Below are 25,254 nucleotides of genomic sequence, written 5' to 3' on the forward strand. Positions count from 1 at the left end.
CCGGGGCAGACGCATGTGCATTAGAGAGAAATAGCCGGCTTTTTCATTAAAAAGCAGTGACAAGCCCCAAAGAAGCAAGAAGAGGATCGCTCCGTGGCGCTCGCTAGAATAACCCTGGGCCGGTGCGTTTTTCTGCTGATAGGAGCACCGGCCCAGGGTGTCAGATAAGTAAAAGTAATCACTTGGGGGTGCCTAACATTTGGCACCCCCAAGTGTAAAATGGTATTCCATCTCCTTTAAAGGAAATATTACAATTATTTCTTTGTTTTAGAAGGAAAATATCACAAAAATGCTAACTTTTTTCTTAAAAAGAATGAAAATATTCACTTCTACATTTTCATCCGTATACTTTGTTTGCTGACGGAACTCTCACTCCTTCTCTCCCTCAGCTTCATGTCTGTGTGCAATTTTCTTTAATGACAATCATGATGCTCCTTCAATGGCTGCTTTCTTACACCATTAATTTACAACTAATCAATCATTTACCACACAACCATGCTGATAGATATTAACAGATAAAAAAAATAAGAACCTTTTCTTCAGACAGTTTCTGCCTCCTTTTTTCTTCCACTGCTGCCCTCTTCTGCTCATCTTTAAGTTTCTGTTCTTCCAACTTTTTTAGCTTTTCTTCTATTTGTTTCTCATACTGGAGTTTTGCTCTTTTCTCTTTTTCAAGCAACTGTGATTCTTTGGTTGCTGCATTAAAAATAAAAGAGCTAAACACTTTTGTAATTTACAAGCATATTAAACAGAAACTATAAGAAATAATGGGTTAAATTTAATTTCATTAAATGAAAACCATGGCTATACACTATTCAGCCAAGTGTACTTTAAAATCCTACTAAGTGGAGTACTTAGATATTTAAAACGCAGCCTCACACAAGAATGAATCAGGGTCCAAACGTTGGTTTGCAAAGATGCCACCTAAAAAAGCAGACTGCCCTTGACCTCAACCATACTAAACTGTGGTATAAAATGGAACACTAAATGCAGCGCCCCACCTCATTAATGCTCTTGTAAATAAAGTGAAGCAAATCCAGTTCTAACTTTCATTTAATAGCATTACAAGTGATGACAGGCACTTATTTTCTGCCAAATGGTGGTGGTCAAAATGCCCCATACACTATTAGAAGCTTAAAGGAGAAGGAAAGCTAGGAAGGCATTTTATTGCCAATAGATTAGCTGCAATAGTGCAAGCTAGAATGCTATATTTATTCTGTAGAATGTTTTACTATACCTGTGTAAAAAGCTCTAGAAACTCTCTGTTTGTTTAGGATAGGAGCTGCAGTATTAACATGGTGTGACATCACTTCCTGCCTGAGTCTTTCCCTGCTCTGGGCTCAGATTACAGCAGAGAAGGGAGGGGGGCGGGGGAAAAGGAGCAAACTGAGCATGCTTTTGCCCAGGGCAATGAGGTTTAAGATGAAGGCAGGAAGTCTGATACAGAAGCCCATGTGTACACAATAGAAGGAAAGAAATGCAGTGTTTCTTTTGACGGGGGACTCAGAGCAACATTACTTTGGGGGGTTACTGGTATATTTAGATAGACCTTTCTGATAAGGCTTACTTAGTTTTAACCTTTCCTTCTCCTTTAAATTGTTTAGCATAAACATGTATGTATATATTTACAGAGTTGTGGAGTTGGAAGCAATATTGGGTACATGGAATTGGAGTCAGCAAAAACATTCTGATAAATGTAAATTGCAATGAAAAAAAAATACAATATGTTACAATGTTCTATTACACAGTTAAAAGTCATAATAAAGTACTTCTCTTCTGTAACATAAAACGATGTTATTGTTTCACTAGTGTGAAGCTCAGCTAAACTATTATAATCTTGTTTTCATTTTTTGTCTCGTTTAAACTTTAGGTTTGAGTAATGTTTGCAGTTTCTTTTTTTTTATATAAGTTTTTGCATTTTAAATTTTAAACAGCATTAGTTTTAAGGAAAGAAGAAAAGCGAGAAGGGAAAGGTTTGGAGCGGAGAGAGGAGGGGAAAGGATTCAACAGTACACACGTCAACTTATTCTTGCACACATCACGTGGAGTTTGTTTTTGCACCATGGAATGATACCCAAGTAACCCAGACTGCATTGAATTTCTGCGGGCAACCCCTTGCAAGATATGTCAGTTTCTGGTTGGGCAAACAATTGTTAATCAGGTTGCTTCAGGTTGGTATAGTCAGGGGGCTGTTGCTTTCCAATTTAAAATAATATCTTTTTTAGCATAATAAAGAAGTGGAAGGTAGCACAGTCTGGTGTTGTTATTTATGCCCATATCTTCCTCTACTCCAAGTAGGCAAATCCGAGGTGACAATAGTCTTGGTAACTCTAAAACTTCAGATATGTAATACACAATGTCTCTCCAGAAGGATTGGATCAATGGTCAGTGCCAAAATAAATGCATAGATCCTGTATGGAGTGAGATATACCCAGTTTAGAAATGTCATTTTAATGTATCTATCTTTGACAGATATAGTTAAGTCTGGTATCTGTTTCAGGGCTTCCTCCCACAACTCTTCCGTAAGGTTTGGTATGTCCCTTTTCCATTTCCCTAGGGCTTTAGCAAGTAGGTCCTGGGTGGTTTGCCCTAAAATAGTATAAGACTGGGATAGGGGTTTAGCGAGACCTTCTATTCGGAGGTATTTCTCCAAAGTGGTATATAATACCTCAATTGGTCTGATAGGGAATTGCGCGCGTTGGGAAGCAGGTCTAGAGGGAAAATTACAGACTTAATTTGGTTCACTCTCAACCCTGAGTAATTAGCAAATTCCTCCACCAAGGCTAGTACCGAGTCTAATGCTCCTTTAGAGTTGGCCAGGTATAGCAGTATATTGTCTACGTATAACGATACCTTTTCCGTTACTTTACTGATCTGTAGACCTATTATGTTGGGGGGATCACCGATTAGTACCGCCAAGGGTTCTATAGCTAATGAGAGAAGCAAAGGTGACAGGGGGCATCCTTCTGGTGCCACGTTCTAGGTGAATAGATTCTGACAACATGCCATTCGCTAATATTCTGGCTTTGGGGTGCCGGTACAGAGCCTTCACCCAGGTCACAAAACGGGATCTAATACCAAACAATCTAAGAACTTTCCAAAGGTAAGACCAGGAGACAGTATCAAATGCTTTGGCAGTGTCATTTGCAGTTTCTTTAAAGGAGAAGGAAAGCCACCAAAGCATTTTATTGCCAATAGATTAGCCACAATAGTGCAAGCTATAACACTATATTTGTTCTGCAGAATGCTTTACCATGCCTGAGTAAACAGCTTAAGAAGCTCTCTCTGTTTGTTTAGGATAGCAGCTGCCCTATTAGCTTGATGTGGCATCACTTCCTGCTTAAGTCTCTTCCTACTCACTCACAGCTCTGGGCTCAGATTACAGCAGGACTGAGGGGGGAAAAGGGGGAGGGAAGCAAACTGAGCATGCTCAAACTCAAGCCCAAGCCCTGGAGGTTTAAGCTGAAAACAGGAAGTCTGATACAGAAGCCCATGTGTACACAATAAAAGGAAACAAATTCTGTGTTTCTTTTGACAGAGGACTCTGAGCTTATTGGTGTATTTATATAGACCTTTCTGATAAAGCTTTCTTAATTTTAGCCTTTCCTTTAGCCTTTAATAGATGAAATAAAAAGCAACAATAACATAAGCTTAGTTATAGATTTAGATCCAAACTTGAACCGTATCCTCATTCATATTGGCAGTGACAGGCTTGGATGGTCAATATGGTATGGTCAGCTTTTTTGGTGCGTTCCCAAAAGACACACCATATTCATATAGCTTTAAAATTGCTGAGATTTGGTAGTGATGAAATGCTGTGTATGTTGTGCTCTTTCAATCAACATGGAAAATACATTATTAAAAACAGAGTTACCAGAAACTGAGAAGTCAGCGTCATAGGAGTTATGTTCGACTCCAGAGCCCTGCTCATTTAGTTATAAAAAAAAAAGCATTAAAAAAAACTTTGAATATTATCAAATCACTTACCATTTATTCTGTCACGCTCTTCTCGACGTTCGCGTGCTAATCTCTGCCTCTCATCTGTTCTTAAAGCGGAGCCATCTATTACTATAAAATAATGAAATTACACATGATTTTTAGACCATTTTCACACTGAAGTCTAAAGATAAAAATAATAGGTTAAAACAACATAGCAACATAACAGGTTTAGCGGAACCTATAAAATGTTTTACAGCAGGCTAGGGAAATCATACTTCTTTACAATGCTTTCCATTCATTTGTATTTCAAGAGTTTCTAATATTTTCACTCAAGTTCCAAGTCACAATGCCAAATCTAAATACCTGAAGTGTTTCATGATCACCTTGTGAAAGAGGAGCAAGCATGCTGCTATTGATCTAGGCCTAGCATTAAGCTCCTACAATAGCCAACTGGGTGGGATTCAGCAAGGGATGAAATCAGGAGACCACAGAGTGGTGGGATGCATGATTTTCAATCTTCCAACTTTGGTTGGATGAGAGAAATTTTCAAAACGTGTTAGCAATGCTTGAGGGCTTTAAAAACATGACTTGTTCTTACCATGAATTCCTTTTTCATTTCATTCCTTAACCCATTGGCAGGGACTCTATCTGTCAAGAATATACTAAGTATGTTCTATTTTGGCCACCAATTACACTGTTGGATCAGTTATTTTGTCATTTCATTGATTTGCACAATTTTTGTTGTTTAATTGCAATTTTATCCCTGCATTATTGTTCCTTATGAAAGTTTGCATAGTTCTGCTGTTTGGTGCTTTGGTATAGAAAGATGTCTTTTCCCTTTTTGGATTCGGGGAAATGTGTAATTTCCAGAAATATATGGTTCTCTGGGGTTTTCTTGTACAGTTAGGTGGTCTTAACGCACATAATACACAGTCAGGGGACTGTTTGTATAAGCTGAGTTGACAGGCGAGAAAAAATGTTATGTACCCTTTTCATTTGGTGTGCGTACATGCCAAATTCTTTGGTAAACCTATGCATATTGTGCATCAGCATGTTCACCAGACCTCATTTAGTGTGATTTGCCTTTGTATATAAAAAAACCTGCTTAATTTAGGAAAGCTTTGCAGTTTGGTGTAGAAAGAAAGCTTACCTATTTTTCTCATAATGTGTACTTTCCAAAAATACATGGTTTTCAGGGGTTGCCGTACTTTTTTTGGAGCTTTTAACTTGCGACGCAACAAATCCAGGATTCTGTCTTTTTGAGCAGTGTCCAGATTCGGCTGAATCGAATCCTAATTTCGGATTCAGTTGAATATTCGCTGAATCTTGAAGTTTGGGGGATTCGCCCAAATCCCAAATAGTGGATTCGGTGAATTAGTGTAGCTGTAAGCCATCAAGTTGGTATGCACAAGGTACATTTTGGGGCTCATACATGTCACATTCTTAGGTAAACCTACATACATGTGCAGAGGACCTCTGGCCTTCAAAATTTAGGTTGATTTATCTAGGTATCTAATGATATGTGGGTGATAAGATGCTGAAAAGTAGAAGATTTGAGGTGATTTTTAGAAATTTCATACAAATCGCCAACTTTAGGAAAGCTTTACAGTAAGGAATAGTGTAGTATAAATACATGGTTATTTAGGGTGATTTATCTTGGTACCGAATATGTGAGACATAGGATACTTCAAAATGGAAGCTTTGAAGTGATTTTCAGACAATTTATCAAAACCGTCAAATTTAGTAAAGTTTTGAGGCTTAGTACTTTGGAGTAGAAAGACATATTTACCCATTACAGATTTGTGCGAATGTGTACTTTCCAGAAATATATGACTGTCTGGGGTTAGCATACTTTTTTGTAGCTTTACCCTACATAAAATATGGTAAGTGTGTTGATTTTGCAGTATCTGAAACTACAGAAATGACAGCTCATATTGGGTGTTTTATTTTGGGGGCCCTAGAGGCCACATACTGAGGTAAAACTATGCATATTGGGCATCAGACTGTTCAGCGGACCCCACAACTTTATATTTAGGATGATTTTTGTTGGTACCCAATGGCATGTGGGAGATGAGATGCTTCAAACTGGAAGCTTTGAGTTGATTTTCAAAAATGTCATCAAAATCGTCAACTTTAGGAAAGCTGTGCGGTTTTGGTAGTTTGGAGTAGAAAGAAATGTGTACCCATTTTGGAATTGGGGGAATGTGTACTTTCCAAGAAATATGACTTTCTGGGGTGAACTTACGTTTTTGTAGTTTTAGCCAACATAAAATGTGGTAAATATGTTGATTTTGCAGTAGCTGAAACAACAGAAATGATAGATCATATGGGGTGTCTTCATTGTGGGGTACCTAGAGGTTACATACTTGGATAAACATATGCACATTAGGCATCAAACTGTTCAGGGGACCCATGGCCTTCAAATTTGGGGTGATTTATCTTTGTACCTAATGATATGTTAGAGAAACTATTCTAGAAAATGAAAGCTTTGAGATGATTCTCAAAAATATCAGAAAATTTTATAAAACCCTGTATCTTAAGGAAACCGTTTTGACTGGGTAGTTTGGAGTAGAAAGACAAATTTACTTATTTTGGATTCTTCAGAACCTGTTCTTTGAAAAAATTCGCCAGGGTAAACCTACTTTTGTGGAATTGTTGTCCTTAAAATCTGAAGTATGCAGGTTCCTGGAGCAGTGCTTTGGAATTTTGGTGGTGTACTGCACCATGAAAGTCAGAAATCTCCATACAACTATACATATTTGGAATTGGAACGTTCAGGAGATATGTGACTTTCAAATCAGTTGTATTTTCATGCATAACCAATAAATTGTATGCTACTATATGTATTTATATTATGGATTATTATTTTTTTTTGCATTTAGAAGCCTATATCTTGTTACAGAAGAAGAATTGCATCAACAACAGGATTTTTTGATACTCACCGTTAAATTTGTTTCTCTGTAGTCATAAGGGATAATAAACAGATTTAACGGTGAGTATCAAAAAATCCTGCTTTCTCTGTCGTCTTAGGGGGACACAAGGAACCATGGGGACTTAACAAAGCAGTCCCAAAACAGCAGGGTGGGAACGAGCCAACTAATAATTGTATCTGCTTGCAGAGTTTTTTAAGTACTGACTGCAACACCTTACGTCTGTGGGAAGTCTCAGCGGAAGAAAATGTATCGACGTTGCAAACTTTAGATAATGTGTGAGTGGAGGACCATTTAGCCGCCCTACAGATCTGCTCCAAGAAAGACGAGTTCCGCCATGCCCAGGAGGTTCCCACCGCTCTAGTGGAATGAGTCCTTAAGGCGGTGATCTTCCCTCTGCAGAATATGCTTTTTTTATGGATTCTCTGATCTACCTTGATATAGTCAACTTTGAAGCTGCCTGACCCCGACGGGGGCCGGATGGGATAATGAACAGAGCTTGTGACTTTCGGAAAGGTTTTGATTGTTCCACATACCATCTCAGTGCTCTAACAACATCCAGATTATGGAGTCTACGTTCCTTATCATTCTTAGGTTCTGGGCATAGAGACGGAACAACAATTTCTTGGTTCACATGAAAGGCAGACACTACCTTGGGTAGAAAGGTAGGAACCGTACGGAGAAGGCCTTATCTTTGTGGAAGATTAGGTATGGAGGAGCACATGACAGGGCGCTAATCTCAGACACTCTCCTAGTCGCTGATATTGCTACTAGAAACACTACTTTGTAGGTGATCCATGTATCCGATATTGAATGTATTGGTTCAAAGGGAGGATCCAGCAAGGCATCCAGCACTACATTGTGGTCCCAGCTAGCCACCAGTGGCCTGAAAGGCGGCATGATATGGGCCACTCCTTGTAAAATATTGTGTATCAAATCTTCATTCGCTAAAAGAGATTGAAACAGAATTGACAGGGCCGACACCTGGACTTTAAGTGAACTGAGCTTGAGACCCAGTTGTAGGAAAGATGGTATCCTGGGTAAATGTAGTTCCAGGAATGGGAATTGTGTTTGTTTGCACCACTCGGAGTAGGACTGCCAAACTCTGTGGTACGACCTCTTCATCTAATCCTCGTCTGTGCCAGACGGACCTCTCAATAGCCATTCCGTCAAAGCGAAGAGACCGGGGTTGTGGTGTGCTATGGGACCTTGCTGTAGAAGGTCTGGCCTGCATTTTAGCCGAAATGGTTGGCTACTGACTTCTCCTGCAGGTCGGTGAACCAAGTCCTCCGAGGCTAGTATGGGGCCACTGTTATTACTGTCGATCGAGACTGCTTGATCTTCTTTAGGACCCTTGGCAGCATGGGAAGTGGCGGAAGGACATATGCTAGGTTGAACTGCCAGTGCTGCGTCATGGCATCCACCCCCACTTCTAATGAGTCTCTATAGCGGGCGAAAAATCTTGTTTACTTTTTTGTGCCGACTGCTTGTCCCATGTCGCCCCCCCCATCCCTGGAGGCTGGTATCCGTGGATATCACCACCCACTTCGGAATTGCCCACGATTGACCTCTGGCTAGATTCTCGGGCCTCCACCAACATCGCAGTGCCGTCCTTGTCTGTTGCGACAGCGAAATAGGTTGGGATAGAGATCCCCCCTTCCATGTTGTTAGGATGCTGGCTTGAAGAGGTTGCAGGTGTATTAGCGCAAATGGAACTGCTTCTATGGCTGAAACAATTGTTCCCAGCACTGTGTATTGTTGTGCTTTGACTGGCGATTAGGTAGCAGACTTGATCTCTGATCTTGGTCTGCTTGTCCATGGGTAAGCTTACAGTCTGTGCAATTGTGTTGAATTCCAGGCCTAGAAACATCATTCTGTGACTGGGCTCTGTGTTGGACTTGGACCAGTTGACAGTCCATCCAAAGTTCTGGAGTGGCCGTACTGCCTTGTTTAGGTCCTCCTTTGCCCTCATCTCTGAACTGGCTTTTAGAAGGAGGTTGTCCAGATAGGGTGTTATTGAAATCCCCTTAATGCGGCTGCTGTTGCCACCATCAACTTTGTAAAGACCCAGGGGGCGGACAACAGTCTGAACGGGAGTGCCACAAATTGGTAGTGCTTGTTCTTGAAGGCGAATCTCAGATAACGGTGATGGGGAGGCCATATCGGAACATGCAGATATGCATCCTTTATATCCAGGGACAGGGACAACAGTTCCATCCCACGAATGACTGACCTCAAAGTTCCCATCTTCAACTTTACCGATCGGATGAATTTGTTGAGGCCCTTGAGGTCGAGCACTGGTCTGAGCAAGCCATCCCTCTTTGTTACTGTAAATAGGTTTGAATAGAAACCGGAGAATCTCTCTGTAGTAGGTACTGGACTGATTACTCCGCTCCGCTCCAGTCTTTCTATACAATCTAGGAAAGCTTGTCCCTTCTGAGAACTGTGAGGAACCCTGGACATGAAAAATCTCCTGGGTGGCATGGTTGTGAAAAGGAGATTTTCTTACCTGAAAAATCTTTTTCTCATAGGCCCGTACTGTCAGTGCAGGACGACTGGGGTTAAGTTGATCCTCTCTGGAGGCAGGACAAACTGAATAAGTTCTTTTCCAATCTCCTTCATCCAACTGGCTCCACCTCTTCCTCCAGTTTTGTACCAGAGCCTGCCGGTGGAGACAATCCTAACTGCCTAGCTATCTAAACTAAAGGTCGAGCAGCAAAAACCGGCACCCCAAAAAAAGGGAGGGATGCTGCACTGACAGTACGGGCCTATAAGAAAAAGATTTTTCAGGTAAGAAAATCTCCTTTTCTCAGTCGGCCCTACCTGTCAGTGCAGGACGACTGGGGAAGTCCCAAAGCCGTCCAAATAGGGAGGGGCCAAAAAAAAAAACAGTATGCAAGGAACTATGAAAAGTGCAGAAGCTATCTATGTGCCACAGCTGCTTGTAGCACCTTTCTCCCAAAAGCCGCTTCTGAAGAGGCTGTAACATCTAACTTGTAAAACTTAGAAAAAGTGTGCAAGGAAGACCAAGTGGCTGCCTTGCAAACAGCTTCCATGGAAGCCTGGTTATGAAGGGCCCAGGAAGTACTAACTTTCCTCGTGGAGTGAGCCTTTACTTGAAAGGGAAGATCCTGATGCATGGACTTATAGGCCTCAAGTATAGCTGAAACTATCCATCTAGCTAATGAGCGTTTGGATTTCTGTATACCCTTTTTATTACTGCCAAAGAGGACAAAGAGAGCGTCTGACCGTCTGAAGTCAGCTGTTCTGTGAATATAAAATTTCAATGCCCGTACCGTATCCAGGGTATGAAGTTGTTGTTCTGTGGGATTATTCGGTTTTGGGCAGAACGATGGCAAGATCAGCTCTTCATTGATGTGAAACTCTGAAGTGACCTTAGGTAAGTGTGAAGGAACTGTTCTAAGGATGACTTTATCTTGATGAAAAGTTGTCCAAGGAGGTTTATGAGAAAGAGCTGCCAGATCAGACACCCTCCTGGCTGAACAGATAGCAAGGAGGAATGCCACTTTCCAGGAAAGAAATTTTACGTCAACAGAACCCAAAGGCTCAAAGGGAGCACGTTGTAAGGCCCTTAGTACTAGATTGATATTCCACGGAGGAACAGGGTCTCTCAGTGGAGGACGTAGTTGTTGGAGTGCCTGAAAAAACAGCTTGACCTCTGGTAGAAGCGCCCATTGTTTACGAAGAAGAGCTGAAAGTGCCGAGATCTGCACTTTCAATGCTGAAGTACTGAGTCCTTTATCTGCTCCACTCTGTATGAAATCTAGAATATGTGCAGAAGAAGGGAATTGCCATGGTATGCTATGTTCTCTACTCCAGGAAATGAAACAGTTCCAAATCCTGTGGTAAGTGAGGTAGGTGGAACGTTTTCTCGCAGCAAGTAAGGTGTGGATTACCTTGTCTGAAAACCCTGCTCTTTTCCATAGTCTGGCTTCAAGAGCCATGCCGTTAAATTGAGCCTGTGAAGATGGTCTGCCCGTGCTGGGCCTTGCGACAGTAGATCCGGTATTAGTGGAAGAGACCATGGCCTTGTTGCCGACATCTGGATGAGCTCTGCAAACCATGCCCTGCGGGGCCACCAGGGAGTGATCACTATGGTGGTTACTCTTTCCAGTCGTATTTTGTGTAGTAGTCGTGGAATGATCGGAATTGGTGGAAACGCATACGCTAACTTGCAGTTCCATGGGCAGGTTAGAGCGTCCACTCCCACTGCCTGTGGATCGTGCATTTTTGCTAGGAAACGTGGAAGCTGTGTGTTGAATCAGGATGCCATCACATCCAGACATGGCAGGCCCCATTTGTCTACTATTTGTCGAAAGATTGCTGGCTTGAGATGCCACTCCCCTGGATCCAAGGTATTGCGACTTAGAAAGTCGGCCTCCCAATTCTGTACCCCTGGAATGAAGATTGCAGTTATGAAGACCTTGTTGGCTTCTGCCCAATCCATGATCCGGGACACTTCCCACAATGCTGAAGCACTCTTGGTTCCCCCTTGTCGATTCAGGTAAGCAACTGTCGTGCTGTTGTCGGATTGAATTCTGATATGCCTGTGTCTCAGGTGAACTTGCCAATTGCATAGGGCATAATAAACCGCCCTGAGTTCGAGAACGTTTATGTGCAATCTGCTTTCTTGGTATGACCATGTGCCTTGACATACTCGGGGTGGCCATGTTGCCCCCCACCCTTTGAGACTGGCATCCGTTGTGATTATTTCTTGGACTGGACGATCCCAGACCCTGCCTTGTGTTAAATTGGGAAGGTGTGTCCACCACGTTAGACTGGACAATGCTCTTTGTGAGAGATGGATCACTTGAGATAAATCTTGGTGGTCTCGATTCCACCTTCGGAGGAATTCCCATTGAACTGGTCGTAGATGAGACCTTGCGAAGGGCACGCCTTCGATACTGGCCGCCATCAGCCCGAGCAGACGAAGGATGTCGTGAGCTGAAGCCTGCGGGTGTTGAAGAATCGCGTGTGCCGCTCGTTTCAAGGTGATGGCTTTTGGAGTTGGTAGGAATATTTTTCTGATCTTTGTATCGATCTGCATGCCTAAGAACTCCAGGGTCTGTGTTGGTAGTAGGCAACTCTTTGCGTAATTTATGATCCAGCCGTGTTGCTGCAGAGACTGGAGGCATTGGTTTGTATGGAGGCTGGCTAATTCCTCGGAGTCTGCCATGACGATGAGATCGTCCAGATATGCTGCAACATGGATCCCTCTGATTCGCAGGACTGCTAGTAAGGCCCCCAGGATCTTTGTGAAGACCCTGGGTGCTGATGTGAGGCCGAATGGGAGAGCCTGAAATTGGAAATGAAGCTGTCCCACTGCGAAACGTAGGAATCTTTGGTGGCTTGGATTGATGGGAATATGCAAGTATGCATCTTTGATGTCTATTTTGGACATAAAGATGTCCGGTTTTAGGGACCTTATGATTGATGGGAGAGACTCCATTTTGAAGCGGTCGTAACTGACGAATTTGTTGAGAGGGTAAAGGTTTAGTACTGGGCGAAACCCCCCGTCTTTTTTTGGCACTAAAAAAAGGTTGGAGTAAAATCCGTGAAACCGGTACTGAGTGGGCACTGGAGCAATGACGTTCTTTTGAAGTAGGTCTGAAACAATATTGAGTAGGGCTTGCTTTTTTTCTGGATCTTGAGGTATTTTTGATGATGTGAACCTCTGAGTTGGTGGTCTCTTGGCAAAGGGAATACTGTAGCCCTGATCCAAAATTTTTATAACCCATCTGTCGGTAATTGAATTTTGCCAAACCTTCACAAAGTCGCCCAACCTTCCTCCCACCGGGGGTGGAGATGCCATACTGCTGGAGTCAGGAATCCTGACTCTTTGTTGGAGTATGTTTGCGGATGCTTTTGGTTTGGTTTTGCCATGGGGCCTTGTATCTCCTGCTAGATTGCGCCTGTGGTAGAGGTCTGGAACCTCTTTGCTGGCGGTTCGAAGAATTCCAAGTCATGTGTTGGAAGTTACGTTTGTGGAAGTCTCGCCTGGGACGTCTACCTTGTGGTAGGAAGGCCCCTTTGCCGCCAGTGACTTCGGAAATTATTTGTGTCAATTCGGGACCAAAGAGTTGTGTTCCCGCAAATTTAAGTGATGTTAGTTTGTGTTTAGATGCAGTGTCGCCCGACCACTGACGTAGCCACAGCGCCCTGCGAGCAGTAACTGAGGCTGCTGAGGCTTTTGCCGCAAGTTTTGCTGTGTCAATGGCCGCCTCGCCTAAAAATGAAAGGGCAGATTTGATTTTTTCTATTTCTTCAGTAAATTGGTCTGGTGAGGAAGGTGGATTCTTTAGTAACTCCTGACACCAAAATTTTGCCGTCTTGGCCACAGTGGTAGCTGCAGCTGCGGGTCTCAAAATGGCTGCTGAATTTTGGAAGTCGCGTCTAAGCGCAGAGTCTATCTTTTTGTCCATTGGATCTTTGAGATATCCAGCGTCTTCTGCTGGTAAGGTAGTGTTTCGTGCCAGTCTAACAATAGCTGGGTCTACCTTGGGAATCTTGTCCCAGTGTTTATAATCCTCAGGTATGGGATACGTATTGAAAAATTTACTAGGAATAGTGTTTTTTCGCTCTGGCTGAAGCCATTCAGTTTCAATGTGTTTTGAAATAGCTTTACAGACTGGGAATGTTTTTGGTTTTTTTGATGTATTGCCCAATACTCTGTCTGCTTTGGATAGTGTCAACTGTTCCTCCTTAATATCCAGAGTGGCAAAGATATCTCTTAATATATTCTTAGTTGCGTCTGGCTGTCTGGTTGGCTCATCAGTATCACTAGATTGGTCATCAGATGAAGGGAAGTCTTCTGACCCTGTAGAACTACATTCCCCTGATGATTGATAAGATTGAGTATCATAGTCAGGATGGGAAGTAGGGGAAGGTGAGCGTTTGCGCTTTCTTTTACTGGGTTCAGCGACTGAGTGAGCAGAGACTGCTTGAGAGACAGAAGTATTAATGGTAGACTGTATCCATGCCATAAGTTGTGACATGTCAGTAGCTGGTGCCATTGAACTTTGATCTTGTCCAGCATTAATTATGTGGGTTGTCTGTGATGGCTGAGCTGCATGTTGAGACTCCTGAGGAGCATGAACCATTGCTACAGTGATCATATTAGAACCAGATTCGGTATTAAGCTCCTGCCGTGCAGGTGAGGGAGATTGATCCCTCCGTTTTGTGTTAGATTTGACAAGCTTTTTTACTTTGGCTTTAACCTTGCGACACTTGTCTGGGAGATCTATCTCCTCAATCAGTGACAATAGTTCATCCTCCTGACTAGCCATATTGAAGTAAGGAGGTCTTTTACCTGATAGGGAAGATCTACGATCGTTATGAGATGCAGGCTTACTGTGCAGTAATGGCGCGAGTCTTCCGTGCATAAGCGCTGTGTTCGGAGCGCGTGAACCGGAAGTTCCCACAATGCGCACTGAGCGGAAGTTGCGACCTTACTGTCGGCGCGAAATTAAGGCGCGAAGGTGAGGCGCAGTAGAACACTGTTTAAGTGTCTAAAACCTGCGCAATATGCAGCGCAACCACGGGCTCAACCCAGTGACAGGGGAGCTCACTCCCTGTTACCGCCTGGAGGCTCCCTTTAGCCGTGCGGTCTCTGTCAGGGCTCAACCTGGTCAACCGGGAGCGCACCTGAACAGGGTGAAGCAAATAATACCGAACGACGACTGCAGGCAGCAGTGCGTTCTATGTGGGGCTCAACCTGGGAAACCCGGGAGCACTCCAAGACAGTAAACTGTCTGTAGGATTCGCCGCGGTCGGTCCAGTAGAAAGGGAGCACACACTGGGCTCTACCTAGGGTAATATGTGATGTTAGGGAGCACACACAGGGCTCAACCAAACAACTATATTCCATTGTAATAAAAGAGAATAATAATAAAATAAAATAAAATAGTCGAGAGAAGGAGAAGTTGCTGCCTCCAAGCAGGACAAACTGAAAAAACTGGAGGAAGAGGTGGAGCCAGTTGGATGAAGGAGATTGGAAAAGAACTTATTCAGTTTGTCCTGCCTCCAGAGAGGATCAACTTAACCCCAGTCGTCCTGCACTGACAGGTAGGGCCGACTGAGAAATCTAGGTGATATCCCTCTGTCACAATTTTCTTCCGGTATCAAAGTATCTTGTCCTCTATCAATTGCAATGATTCCGGAGGGGGTGCCCTGTCAGGCTGAGGCGAGCTTCTCCCCTGAGGGTTTGTTGTGTGGCCTGTTGGTCTTCCATGGGGGCTGACTTTTGTCTCCGGCCTTTGAATGAAAGTGAGATCGTTGTGGAGAGTTGCTTCTCCTGTTAAATCTGCCACTTTGGCCACGAAAATTTTTTCCCCGTCTGTTTGAAGTGGTTGCTCTGCTTCTGGCCTGCGGTAGGAAATTACTCTTACCCCCCGTTGCTTGGGAAATAATTTTCTCTAGCTCCGAACAGTTTTTGTCTCTTAAAGGGGAGCGAAGTTAGTGATTTCTTGGAGCTAATATCCGCCGACCAGTTCTTGAACCATAAAGTTCTGCGTGCCGCAATGGACAATGCTGAAGTCCGGGCCGTGACTTGTGACGTGTCCAGAGTGGCATCACAAAGATAGCTAGATGCCTCAGCAATAACTTGGGCTGATTCAAACAGCTCCTGTCGCGACATTCTGCTATGAATGTCTTTAACCAGAGACTCTGACCATGCCTGTATGGCCCTGGACACCCATGCTGATGCCAAACATGGACGCAGCATCGACCCTGCAGACGAGTAAATTGCTCATAGAAACCCCTCTAGCAGTCTGTCTGAGGGATCTTTAAATGCTGCTGCATTGGTGACTGATAGTGTGGTGGACTTGGAGAGTCTAGACACCAGGGCATCAACTGCTGGTGGGTTAGACCAACCATTTACTAGTTCCTTAGGAAACAGATATCATTTATGAAATTTTTTAGTTGTCTGAAACTTGTGTTCAGGTGAGTCCCACTCGTTCTGAATCAAACTTTGGAGTTGTTCATTCTCCGGAAAGCAAACAAGATTTGTGTTGTCTCTTGAATAAATTGGACGCTTCCGCAGTGTGTTTAGGCTTCTGGGAAATATTGAGCACCTCAAGAACTCCCTTAATGATAACGTCTATGTCGTGTCACAGTCTTTTCCCTCATCCTGAATTTCTTCCTCATCAGCAGATGCAGACCCAGAGGACTCAATTCCCCCCTCTGAATGAGATGAGTGTAGCTCAGGAGATGAGTCATCCAACACATTAGGGTTGTTAATGTCCCCGCTTCCGTCTTCCACCCGCCTACGTTTGCCACTAGTCCTGTGGCTTAGCCTCACTAGTGTTTTTCCTAGGTTTTCTGCAATGGCAGGTAACCCTTGTAGAGCTGCCAATGATTGTGACAGTTGTACTGCCCAAAGGGGAGCAGGTGGCTCTGCTGCTGCTCCAGAGTCTTCCTGGGACATTGGTGTTGCCACAGCTGCTTCTGCTGGTAGCCCCCCTGTAGCAGTGGTTTCCCCCTGCCCCCTGTTGCAGGACCTGCAAAGTGGCTCCCCCTGTCCCCCTAGGATTTTTATGATGGCATATAGAACAAGCCAGCTAAGTCACCTGTGCTGTTGAGGACCCCTTCCGTCCCGCCCTTGTGAACAGTCCCACTGACTTAACTTCTGCCATATAAGGAGGTAGAGTGTATCATGTATTGCCTGAATTACCACCCGAGAGTTTTCAGCTGTACTCGCTTCAGTCTCTCTCTCTCAACCTGCTCTGTGCTGCTGCTGTGGGACTTTCTGTGGCTCAAAATGGTCGCTGGAACGCATTTGCGTTCCAATACGTGCGCGTGCATGCTGAACGTAGAGACACGCGACGGTCCAACCTCCCGGGAGCAGGACACTTAAAGAGGAATGTACAGTGTATGGGGTAAAGCCTGATGGGCACGCTCCTTAATTATTATTCAAGTGTCCTGCCTCCTGGAGGATGGAGCTTAACCCCATGGTTCCCTGTGTCCCCCTAAGACGACAGAGAAATTCTAGTATATTTTGAAAGCTTAAATTGTCCTGGAAAAAAATATATATATATTGTTTACCTGGGTAAGCTGAAAGTCCCCCCAGGAAAGATCCCAAAACTGAAAGAGCACAAAATGTTCAAAAATTGTCTGACAATAAAAGTTTGCAAGTGACCAAATCGTCTGGCAGTGAAAGGGTTAAAGAGGTTAGGGTTATTCCCTTGCTCAATGAATAGGGCTTGTTCTGAACAATAGTCTATTGCCTTAATCACAAAAAATATATGGTATTATTTTATGAGTTAAATTGGGGAGATTGAATTACCGGTATACAAACAATCCCCCCTGTATAATAACCTTTTGCTTATTGGTTAACTATTAATCAAATTATATACCTTGCAAAAACCATACATGAAATAGCTTTAAATTCCCTATTTTTAGTTAAAGAAATAACTAAAACCATAGATTTTTCATTATTTCCTGACTAGACAAAAAGTACGTTCACAAGTCCTATTCAATTGAACTCATGTTGCACAAGGGGGTATACAGGATCCTGACATATATAGTCTGCCTTAATAGGAAGGACTTGCATTAACCAAGAGTCTAAAGATCCTCTACCACAAAAACCTACTTGACATATTTTTGACGCAATACCAGAAAAAACAGCAGGAAATGCCTTTTCATAGACACATAGATCGAAGAAGTGTTTCGGGTCGATAACTTGAAGACAAAAATTCCAAAAGGTCTTAATAATGACTGGTTAATATCTTGCATTTACCGAAAAGGAATCCACTGTACATTTATTTTTTATACTATTATTTTTCCTTAGTTTATTTAAATGTATTAAACTGTCTTCTGGGGTTCATATTTAGGGTGATTTTCCTTTGTATGTTAAACATTGTGTAAGATAAATGTGGCAAATTGAAACATTTTTAGGCAATTTTCAGAAATGTCATAAAAAACTCTAGGTTTAGAAAAGCTTAGCAGTGTGGTAGTTTGGTGTAGAAAGACGTCTTTACCATTGTTTGGTTCATCAGAATGTGTACTTTCCAAAAATATATTCTCTGGCAGTCTTTGTACAGTTTGGTGGTCTTACGGAACATAATACACAGTCAGGGGCTCTGTTCGCAGCAGCTGAATTGGCAGGCGTGAAAATTCATAAGCACGTTTTTAATATGGGGTCAGTATATACCACATACTTTGGTAAATCTATGCATATTATGCATGAAACTGTTCAGCAGACCTCTGGTGCTCATATTTAGAGTTATTTTCCTTTGTATGTAAAACTTTGTGAGCTAAATGGGGCAAAGTGCAAAATATTTAGGCAATTTAGGTGATCGCCTTTTTTTCATATGAAAGACTGGTTAATGTCTTGTATTTTCTGAAAAGGAATCCACGCTACATTTATTTTTTTATATCACTATTTTTACATATTTTATTTAAATGCATTATAAGTTACTTATGATAAATATTGAATGTTAAGTAGATACTGTGGCTAGTAACCATTTACTTACATTGGCTGTTTTTAAACCAAAAGTATGTACTTTAAATACTTTGGCAATGCAATGAGCAATCCAACTAGGTGTTACTTTTCCCTTTTTTAGGCTCGAAAGGAAACAGCATCTTAAAGACTTGAATGCTTAAAGGACCAGTAACATCAATTTTTTTTTCAAAGTCTTTAATAAGAAATAACTTACCGAAACTTCGCTTGCGCTCCTCGTGATCCATCGTGCGGCACTTGATTTCTCCTCCCTGCTTTCCTTATAGGATAGAGCCAGGGAGGAGAAATCGTTGTTGAATGTTATTTGTTGATGGAAGACACACAACCTCATTTTTCTCAAATGGGAGCCAAAAATATCTTAAATTTTAAAATCTAAGCAATATTTTCTTTCCATCTTGTAAAAAAGGATGTGAAAATTTCAAGAAAGCACTTACACAAGAAATATACATTTCTTAATAGCCTCATTCCCCACAAAGAAAAAATACAAATAGTCTGAGAAAAAAGATGCTTTCAGTTTTAGGAACTTGTTGATTCTTGCTTATTTTTATAAATCTGAGAGCTTTTAGAAAAGATCAGTTCTAATCTACATGGAATACCACATATTAAATTATGTTATCAGAAGTATTGCTATCCTAATTTTTTTTGTTAAATCATACTCTGTTCAACAGAAGTTATTCTAAAAGAAAAAAGTGTCTGTGACTTTTCAATAAAAGCAACAAATAAGCCTTTAAAACCCTGACCTGTCTTATCAGGAGGCTGTTCCTCCGTTTGTACCTCTCTTGAGCAGGGGGTGGAAGGAATTAGCACCTGCACTGCATTAAAAAATTGCAAGGGCTTGCCCTGCAGCTTCAAATCCTGTGTGCCGGTGTGCTTTTTCGTATCCATTTGAGAGGTTTGCCGATTCCTTTATCACCGGGCACCAGGTACCACTATATTGGACGTCTGTCGTGGGTGTGCGATTTCCTCTACAGCTACAGGAATTAGGACTGTGCATCTTTGATATGCAATATCCCATCATGCACAGCTGTTTACTATATATATCAGTGCTAGCATATTACAGAATTTCAACAGAAAATATTACAATGCCAATAGTTCTACAAATTTGCAATTTAACTGATTCACACCTAGAATGAATTTAGAAAATGTCACTTACCTGGTTTTGTTGATTTTGGAATCAGGTCAGACTGAACGGGGACATGGCTAGAACCACTTTGATTTCTTCTCTCTTCTGCCTGCGCTTGTGCTACAGCAACTATGCACAGAAATACAAAAATTACTGGGACAGAAAACAATCTGACACACTTAGGAATGAATTTCACCTCCCTGCCAGAATGTTTTTTAGGGTTCTCTAAATGAAGAATGCGTTTATGTAACTATGTCCCAAACCAAATAGGCAAATTGAGTTTAAAAAAATGACACTTGAATTATACCTGCACAGACCTGACCTTTCAAAGCTATGACCTATTCATACACTGTCCTGTTTGTAATTGTCTTATCGCCGACAGTCCACTTCTCACCTCGTTTCAGGTATCAAGAGCAGCACAGCTGCAGTTTGGCCATTTCTGACCTTGACGGGGGCAAACTTACTCAGCATCCTCAATATCTGCTCTATTTGCCATAATAGATTCAGCCTACTGAAAGGTCATAGACGAGGGCTAGACCGATTACTTTATATATAACGTGGGTCAGCTTTAAGTGACACTTACATTTGCTTGTTTAATAAATCCTACACAGAATTTACAAGAGAAAAAGAATATGACATTTTTAATTCAGTAATGGTCTGGTGACATTTCTATAAACAATAGCAAGAGTTGGTTTAAGGGGAAAATTCACAAACAAAAAAAAAAACATTTTATCTTATAGCAGGGGAAACGCTAAAAATATATGTACAAAGGCCATATTATTTGTTTTAATAAAAGTCCCCGTGGGGAATTCAAAGTAGCCTGCAGTATTCAACTTTCCAGTGGTGATGTCAAAAAGTTATTTTTCACTTATTTGATACAGATTATTACACATGTTCTTTAGCAAGCCCCTGTTAGGGGAACAAGGCATAAAACCCTGTACATAACTCTTTGCACTATTAAGTACTGCACTCTTTACCTTGTGCACAACAGCTTAGTATTTTATTTTATTTAAGGTGTATCCATAAAATAAAGTGTAATTGTGCATTAACATTTGGAAATATATTGTAACTATTATGTAATTTGGCCAGAGGTTTCCAAACTTTTTTTTATTCAACTGAAATTCTATATACAAACTTGGGTATACTCTGTAGCACTGTACAAGAAAAAAGATAATAATGTAATAATAATTGGCTTGTGTTACTGGGTGAGTTAAATATACATATAGTAAATAAAGGGAAACTATAAAAAAAACATAGATCTGTCCTTGTATCGTAAATTTAGAGGTAAAGCAAGTATAAAGAAAGATACAAAGGGATTATTCTGTCATAATTAGAGTATTAAACCTGACAGATGGGAGGAGAGGTTAAGACACAAACTACAATAGGGATTAGTGACTGAGGTGTAGGCAAGATTGGATGACACACGTGAAGACAGTAAGAGGATATCTTTAAACTGGGGGGCCAGGTCAACTATTTGTGCTAATGGCTGTAAGTGGCGTCACCTAATTCTAGTCAAATATGATGCTCCCTCCAACAAAGGATATTTAATGGGAAAAAAATCATGGCTATATAAACAGATGCATTAACTGCAAATCACTTTTTTTTCACCAAGCAGTTAGAGGGATAGGGATAGATTCCCGGGGGAAACAGGAACATGTCGCAATCCCTATACAAAGGCATGGCAGTTTCCTGTTACAACGGGAATTCCTGCTAAGACTGGAATGTGTTACTGTGCTTTTAAAGGAACTCATCTTGCATGCATAAACCATAACACTTTCTTAATCATATATTAATTTTAATTGAGTATGGTAATACTATTTAGAATTCAAAAAAATGGGGTGCCACCATAATAACAAAGGGCGGGGAAGCAAAATTGCTGTTAGTAAATTAAATAGAAGATCCTCAATTTGGCGTTCACAAATGTTTTGGTTCTGTTGTAGACGGAGTTCTATAAAAATTGAAAACATGCACCAGAGCATTTGTGGTGAAAATCACAAGCCAACAGCTACTTGCAAAGTACTGTGTTATTATGATCTTTCTTTCTTTTTTATCATGCATTTTGAGAGGGCTCTCTGTACAGGCTTAGTGGAAATTTCAAAACATGACTGGCTTAGCTTTTGCTTCTGTCATCATAAGGTTCCCCCTGCTGCCACTTAGTCAGAGGGAAGCCCACTCCATGGCTACATTAGCAGACAACAGATGAGTGACACACAACTGCAACGTTGACTAAATAGGTTTATCCTAAAAGGGAATGGATGGAAAAGTAAATGCCAGTGAACACTTTTAGCATGTAAATAAATAAGTGTGTGTTACAGAAAATGAGCTTAGTACCACACTTTGGCCAAAATACATGAGCTCACATAGCACGTCAAGGTCTTTCATGGTAGGCAAGTCCTACAGTTCCTATGAATGTACAGAATATACAGCGCATTTAAAAAGCTCATACCAGCTTATGATGGTGAATTTGTGCACATAACATGTAAGGCTGTTCTCACCTTAAATAATAAAGTATTACTTTAAACTTAAATGCCAGGCTGCGGATCTTTGGTGCGTGCTCCTATCTTTTGGTATGAGCTCCCTTGAGCTATGGGTCTGGGGCATGAACACCTAGACTCCATATTTCTACTGGTGAGCTTTATGTGTTATTAGGTTAATATGAACATTAAATGATCAAATGTGTGCAAATTTGCCTTTGAGGGTGCCACCATCTGTAAAGTATAGAACTATATAACATATTTTAGGTTTCACTGTCCCCTACAAGAATGCAAAGCACCTTGAATATAGTTCTGAACACATGTGGGTACAAATCCTTAACACAGCCTAAATGGTAATCGTGAGCAATCCTGCCTATTGCTCAAACTGAGAAAATGCTGCCAAACTCTGACTGAAAAGGACAAGGGAACAACTCAGCACCCCAGTGATTCTACTTGCTTATACCAAGCCTAGCCTGGTGTACATTTCTTCTCAGAGGCGACATACTCTGCTGATGCCCCAGCATCCTCTGCACCACCCTGCTAGAGCTGTCATAACTGTAACAGCCTGGCTCATAGTGGCAGCTTTCCAGCCAAATTTGGCTACTAATTTAAAGCCCAGGCGGGTTTTGAAAGTACAAACTAGCCAAGGTACGGACTTGGGCTACTTTTTGGGCCTTTGGCTGGTTTGTACTTTGGAAACCAGCCAGTTTTTTCTTGCCTTAATGTGCCAAGTCTGCTTTCCTAGTGCATATTGGGTAATGTAGTTTTTAAAAATTTGCCAACTGGCAGGTTTAATGTAAGGCTACAATACCCAGCATGCTATGGGACCAAGTTGTATAGAAGTTGGAAGTTACCAGATTTTGGGTCTGTACCCCAGTATCCAGTCACTCGTAAGCATTCTCGCATTTTCCATTGACCTTCCTCAATTTCAGACAATTTGGGGGGTAAAAATCTGCTGGCCACCAAAATGTCTAGAGGTTAACCTATTTTACCAATATTTATTTATTATGGGGCCTCTATACCTCCTCGCCCCTTTCTGTAGTTACAGCCCTGGTGGGGCAAATCTGTACCATTTTGCTTCATGGAAAAATATGGGAAACCTTGAACATTTGAAAAGGGCAAATTTTTACATATATTCAATTATTTTTTTTACATTTTTTATGCCACATATTGTGCTATTTTTGGGCTACTTTTGAAGTGCCTCTTGGCTAGTTTTGGGCTGATTTTGTAGCTGACTTTGGCTGGTTTTGAAAATTAGACCTGGCAACCCTGCTCATATGTGACTTCTATACAGGTATACATGCAGGCATACACAACAGGTCACCTTTTCCTAAATTTGGGGAACTGGAATGCTTGAAATTATTTAGATCCTTAAAAAGACTGTTGAATAGCTCAGAAGTAAACAACACACTTCACATATATAAATAGCCATGTATAGCATTTATCTGTAGAATGATAAACAGGCCTCATAGACAAGTGATATACAAGCAGAATATGGACTGCATAAAAAAAATCCTTGTTTCTAAGAAACACTAAAAAATAACTGGTTAATATTGTGGAGTTAGCGCCCTTAGGGGATTAGAGTTGTTAGTGTCTGCTGCAGCTATGCGTATCATCTCTCCCTGACTGGAATCCCTGAGGAAGCAAGATGCACCCCCATCCCAACTCCAGCTCAAATATTGCTGCAGGGATGGACCATTACAAATACCTACAATACCAGTGAAGACATTAGTCTTACAAAGTGTAAGTCTGCACTATTTCATAGATCATAAGATTTCCCTCTGAATAGTGACAACTTTGAACAGAGACTGTAGAAATAACTCTCCCCAGGACCCTTTCCTGGAAGAAAATGGCAACTTCCTGTCACGAATTTTCCACACATGCCTCTGGGAGTTCTTAATGCTTGCACTGCGTATTATCCACCGTCACATCATTTCACATTGGCCTATTGTCACGCTAATGCCGGCGTTTTCTACCTGCCGCCCCGTGCTATTGCTGAACTAGAACACACCGACAGGCAGACAGTAATGGCACTACCATGTACCAGAGATACTTCTTTTGACGTGTATAGAGAAGGCAATACTGAGGGAAAGTCCATATTTGCTCCCAGATTAACACTGGAAACTGTGCTGCGGAGCGAGAGACGACGCTGCAAATCAGAGTCCCTGAGTGCTAGGGCGCTTGTGTCACAAGGCACAGACTGTACCAACAGCACGGGGGTGGGGTCACACATTCCACTGAGAATGTTACAGCTCAGCATAAGGGATCCCCACTTTGGGCAGTCCCCCCAACCTCGACCATATCCTCAAGGTTCCTGGGCAGCAGCCCCTACAGTACTCTTTCTCCATAACAGGCCACGTCCTTATCTGTCACTCACTTCCCCTCCCCTATATATCGGCCCTGCTTCCTGTCACTTTTATTAGTAGCCAGCTCGGCGCTGGAGCGCAGTAAATTAATCTCTCTCCACAATATATCCAAATATAGTTTTCTGAACTTATGCATGGTCTTACCCATCTGCTCCCGCAGTTCCTTCAGCTTGCCGCTTCCATCCGCCATCTTTCCCTCCTCCCGGTATTGCCGCTCTCTGGCATCCGCCCCGCTCCGCGCATGCGCTTCAGGCAATCACGCGCCCAGGTTGTTGCTGCTGCTGTTGCTAGGGAGAAGTGACTGCTTAGAGATTAACCCACGGGGGAACGCATCATACACTTTATCACAAAGATTCGCAAAATAGATTCAATTAAATATGGTATTTAGGCAAATGCTCAGATTTGTCATCTTTACCCTCAGAAGTAGTGGGGGCAAGGGCAAAACACTCATGGTTGAGCCATTTTTCTATGCCCAGCTATTACTGGAGTCATACCTCCCAACATTTTGGAAGTAAAAAGAGGGACAAAATTTTTTTTTCCGCATGTAGCGCAGCATTTTTTGACCACACCCCTTTCTGTGGCCACACCCCCTAATTACCATGTTTGTTTTACAAAATCTGGCAGGTTTGAAAATATTTCTCCTTATCTAAACTGTGTTTTTGTGTCAAAATTGTTACAAAGTATCTTATTTGCACCTGTTAGCTGTTCTGGGCTCTCTGCTAAAAGCCAATTAAGTGAGAAACTTTGTTTCTTTTTCTGGCTGTTCAGTACAGAGAAAAGAGGGACTTTCCAGTACAAATGAGGTACTGCGGGTTGAGCTGTCAAAAGAGGGACTGTCCCTCCAAAAAAGGGACAGTTGGGAGGTATGCTGGAGTTACTATAGCAACTCCCAATATTCAACAATTGTGTTGGAATATGTTGGTCAGAATGGATGCATCATTAG

At 41.9% G+C, this 25,254-nt stretch overlaps 1 protein-coding gene across 1 annotated transcript in view; it reads right to left on the reverse strand.

The window, feature by feature from the left end:
• Nucleotides 1–24,569, reverse strand: part of LOC108698493 (ensconsin) — a 53,901-nt gene extending 29,332 nt beyond the window's left edge. The window contains 5 exon segments of the mRNA XM_018230012.2: nt 533–696; nt 3,988–4,068; nt 19,502–19,600; nt 24,456–24,512; nt 24,515–24,569. Coding sequence (XP_018085501.2) covers nt 533–696; nt 3,988–4,068; nt 19,502–19,600; nt 24,456–24,512; nt 24,515–24,554 — 441 coding nt within the window. The 5' untranslated portion in view covers nt 24,555–24,569.
• Between the last annotated feature and the right edge of the window lie 685 nt (nt 24,570–25,254).

This window comes from Xenopus laevis, chromosome 8L (genome assembly GCF_017654675.1).
Source record: "Xenopus laevis strain J_2021 chromosome 8L, Xenopus_laevis_v10.1, whole genome shotgun sequence".
In the NCBI taxonomy this organism is placed as follows: Eukaryota; Metazoa; Chordata; class Amphibia; order Anura; family Pipidae; genus Xenopus; species Xenopus laevis.